The following is a 3946-nucleotide window of genomic DNA, read 5'->3' as shown; positions in this document are numbered from 1 at the left end:
ATTTTTTTTTTTTTTTTTCTGCTCTAGGCATAAGGCCTGAAATTTTGGGGTGGGGGTCTAGTCGATTAGATCAACCCCTGTATGCAACTGGTACTTAATGTATTGATCCTGAAAGGATGAAAGGCAAGGTTGACCTTGGCGGAATTTGAACTCAGAACGCAAAGACAGACGAAATACTGCAAAGCATTTCGCCGGGCATGCTACCGTTTCTGCCAGCTCACCTGCTTAGAGATTGACACTTCTTTATGGACCTGTTGGCATCCAGCTCAATTCTTAAGTTGAACGTTTATTTCAATAGAAATAAATTTTTATATTTTAAGTAGCTTCTACGTCTTACACTGTTGTTTCTCTCTAATTTCAGAACATCAGATGACATTGACTTAACAGATGAAACATCCTCAATATCTACCATGTTTTAAAGACTAAAGAAAGATATTATATGATACATATGTATTAGATTGTGACTACGAATCTGTGGAAGAATTCCTGTGAAACATTTGCTCTGAAATAATATTATTAGCCAAATTTGTGAACATCCCAGAGTGTGTGCTCATTGAAGTTGAATAAGTTTATGGAAGTGTTGCTAAACAAATGTATAACACTTGACAGAAATACAGCAGTAGAGGTATTTGTAAAGAATAAAATATAAGAAGAAAAGCAAGAAAAATATATAAGAGGGAAAAATAATGGAAGATAGTGAGAAAATTGTAGAAATAATTTCTTCTGAACACATGATAAAAGAGACAACATCATCTGACTGTGATGTCTTTATAGGAGAGAAGTCATATCCTTGTGATATTTATGGCAAATCATTCTCTGAAAGTGGTACTTTCACTAGGCACAAATCTATTCGAACTGGAGAGATGTGTCACTGTGATATCTGTGGTAAAGTATTCTCTCAAAATGGTTCGTTAAAGAAACACAAACGTATTCATACAGGAGAGAAACCACATAAGTGTGATATTTGTGGAAAATCATTCTCTAGAAGTGGTAATTTAACTACACACAAATATATTCATACAGTAGAAAAACCATATCGCTGTGATATCTGTGGTAAAGCATTCTCTCAAAATGGTGCCTTAAAGAAACACAAATGTATTCATACAGGAGAGAAACCCTATCGCTGTGATATCTGTGGTAGATCATTCTCTCAAAATGGTAACTTAAAGAAGCACAAATATATTCATACAGGAGAAAAACCATATCGATGTGATATCTGTGGTCAAACATTCTCTCAAAGTAATTCGTTAAAGAAACACAAATATATTCATACAGGAGAAAAACCACATAACTGTGATATTTGTGGAAAATCATTCTCTGTAAGTGGTAATTTAACTACACACAAATATATTCATACAAGAGAAAAACGATATCATTGTGATATCTGTGGTATATCATTCTCTAACAGTAGTAACTTAGCTGAACACAAACGTATTCGTACAGCAGAGAAACCATATGTTTGTGATATCTGATAAATCATTCTCTCAAACTTTTGACTTAACAAGACACAAATGTATTCATACAGGGAAGAAAGGAAAAGGGTAGTTCCTATAGTTTTGTGTTTGCTGTATATTTTTAATATTCCTCTGTTTTATGCAATGGAAATTAAATTATTTCCAAATCTTTTAGATTGTTTTTGGTTTTGTCTGTAATTTTCACCTTCCCTTCAGTGATGTAAGGACCCCTAGCCCAAAACTTTTCCTCCTCCTGACAACCCTACACATTATTCTTTCTTGAACATTGCATCCCCTAATTACAGTATATTTATTGTTTATTATCTTTTAAATGCTTCACTCATTCAATTTTTCACACGATAACGTTTGTTATGACTTTTTCATGCACAGGAATATTGTAAAGTTCTCAAATGTGTTCATAAACAATGACCCCCAAGTACAAAACAGAAGAGACCCCAAAGGAAGAACTTAGGCATAAGTATTCATAAGTCATTATGAATAAGGTGATGTCGGCCAGTATTGAGAGAGAATGTGTAGAATGAGTTGATAGCCGTGTCTGTGCTGATGTAGTAATTATACTGTGATACGGAGTGGATGTATAACGATCCACTTTGCCATCAAAGCCAAACGAGCCAATGGACATTGTCTGGCTATTTTCTCAAAGTCAGGTGTTATGCAAGACAACCTGTACTTGTGGGGAAACCTGTGTAGAACTGACTAAACGATAGCTTCATATCAGAGTGAAAGAAGACTTTTCACAAGGTCATAATCCAACACTGATTGGGATTTCCCCAACCTTATAATGGCAAGGGGGAGATGTGCAGAGGTCCATCTCATCAGAAGGAGGGCAGCCAGCCTCGACCACCGGAATGAACTTGAGGGCTAGAAATTCATTTACTGCGTTGGGAGCCTTTGATCAACGCCTACAATAATCACCATGGAACATCTAATGAAGGATTATAGGTCCGAAAGCGCTCACATATATCAAGATACACTTAACTCAAGGAGGACCAACAAGGCTATACACAGACTACGTGCCACAAGCAGGTATCCTCTATCTATCTATCATTTCGTCTATCATAAAATAGGAAATTTCTGTGTCACCCCATGAGAATTCTGGGGGAAGTTTTGAAGTGAAGGTAGTGTAGATGTAGAAACTAGAAGTTTTGAAGTATTTAAACAAATTTTTGCCCTTTTAAACTTCCGTATGTTGAAAGGGACTTCTTTACAAGCGCACCTCTTCAAGAAAATGACGCTTACTTGTCAAAAAAGTTCCAAAAATGGGAAATATATCCAAAATAAATGAAGTATGCAAAAATTTAACAAGATCCATCTATTTTTAAATATTTTATACTAAAAATAAAATACGGAAAACGGGCACTTGAGAATATAAGCAAAGATGTCGGACGATACAAAGGGTGGTAACTTGTGCCAGATATTATTAATAATCGAGGGGCCCAACAATAACTCTCTTTTACTTGTTTCAGTCATTTCACTGCGGCCATGCTGGAGCACCACCTTTAGTCAAGCAAATCGACCCCAGGACTTATTCTTTGTAAGCCTAGTACTTATTCAATCGATGTCGTTTGCCGAACCTCTATATAACGGGGACGCAAACACCGCCATCGGTTTTCAAGTGATGTTGGGGGGGGACAAACAGACACACAAACATGTATATATATGCATATATGTGACTAAAAGTAAATACAAAAAAAAAGGAGTTTTGTGTGTAGAGGAATATATTATTTTGTTTAAAAGAGTTCCAACTATATTCTTGTAAAATTAATGTGGGATATAGAATATGGAATATACAATAAGTAATATAAGCATATATATATATATATATATATATATATATGTGTGTATATAATATACACACATAAATAAAGGGAGTTAATTAGACTAAAACATTTCAGGAGAGAAGCTACGCATGCGCAGTGATCGATCTTCCTACTTTATGTTGTTAACCTGTTAAATGTCCTGACCATGAATTTCTCTGAATCAGTTGATAATACACTAATAATTGTTATAATGTAATTTCTCAACTACCAGATACACATATATATATAACAACTCTATCTCTTATGAAACATTTCCGTAAGTATCAAACAATGAAGGTATTCAATGTTTTTAATTCTGTAGACGTTCGGTTTTTGGCGCGTCGATTCTTTGTGTCTCTTCTATGTTTTATGAATGATGGATGTCCTTGATTTGTGCGAGATTTGGCTGCTATTTCTGGTTCTGGATGAGTGATGTCCGTCATTTACTCAGAGCTGGGTTGCTATTTCTAGTGATGGAACAGATTCTATGAATTAAACACCCGGTCACCGTGTAGAAAACGACTCTGAAAACAAGATTTGCGCGAATGAATGGGGAGAGGACTTTCGGAAAGTTCACCTGGTCCTTTTTTCTTCATATCTTTCAGAAAAAATGGATATCTTTCAATGAAATTTTACAGAAACACTTATAAGCCGTTTTTTCCCCCTCATAAC

The 3946-nt window shown here is 35.3% G+C and overlaps 2 protein-coding genes across 2 annotated transcripts in view; one reads left to right on the top strand and one right to left on the bottom strand.

Annotated features, from left to right (window-relative positions):
- LOC106873840 (zinc finger protein 665) overlaps positions 1 to 1628 on the top strand; it is an 8577-nt gene extending 6949 nt beyond the window's left edge. The window contains exon 3 of the mRNA XM_052977431.1: positions 940 to 1628. Coding sequence (XP_052833391.1) covers positions 940 to 1472 — 533 coding nt within the window. The 3' untranslated portion in view covers positions 1473 to 1628. The remainder of the gene's footprint in view (positions 1 to 939) is intronic.
- The window catches only part of LOC128251077 (zinc finger protein 431-like), a 74200-nt gene that overhangs the window by 42070 nt on the left and 28184 nt on the right, over positions 1 to 3946 (bottom strand). The gene's annotated exons all lie outside the window — the stretch shown is intronic.

Source organism: Octopus bimaculoides, chromosome 28 (genome assembly GCF_001194135.2).
Source record: "Octopus bimaculoides isolate UCB-OBI-ISO-001 chromosome 28, ASM119413v2, whole genome shotgun sequence".
Lineage (NCBI taxonomy): Eukaryota > Metazoa > Mollusca > Cephalopoda > Octopoda > Octopodidae > Octopus > Octopus bimaculoides.
Note: the sequence above shows the minus strand (reverse complement) of the source record. Positions and strands in the feature narration are given on the sequence as shown.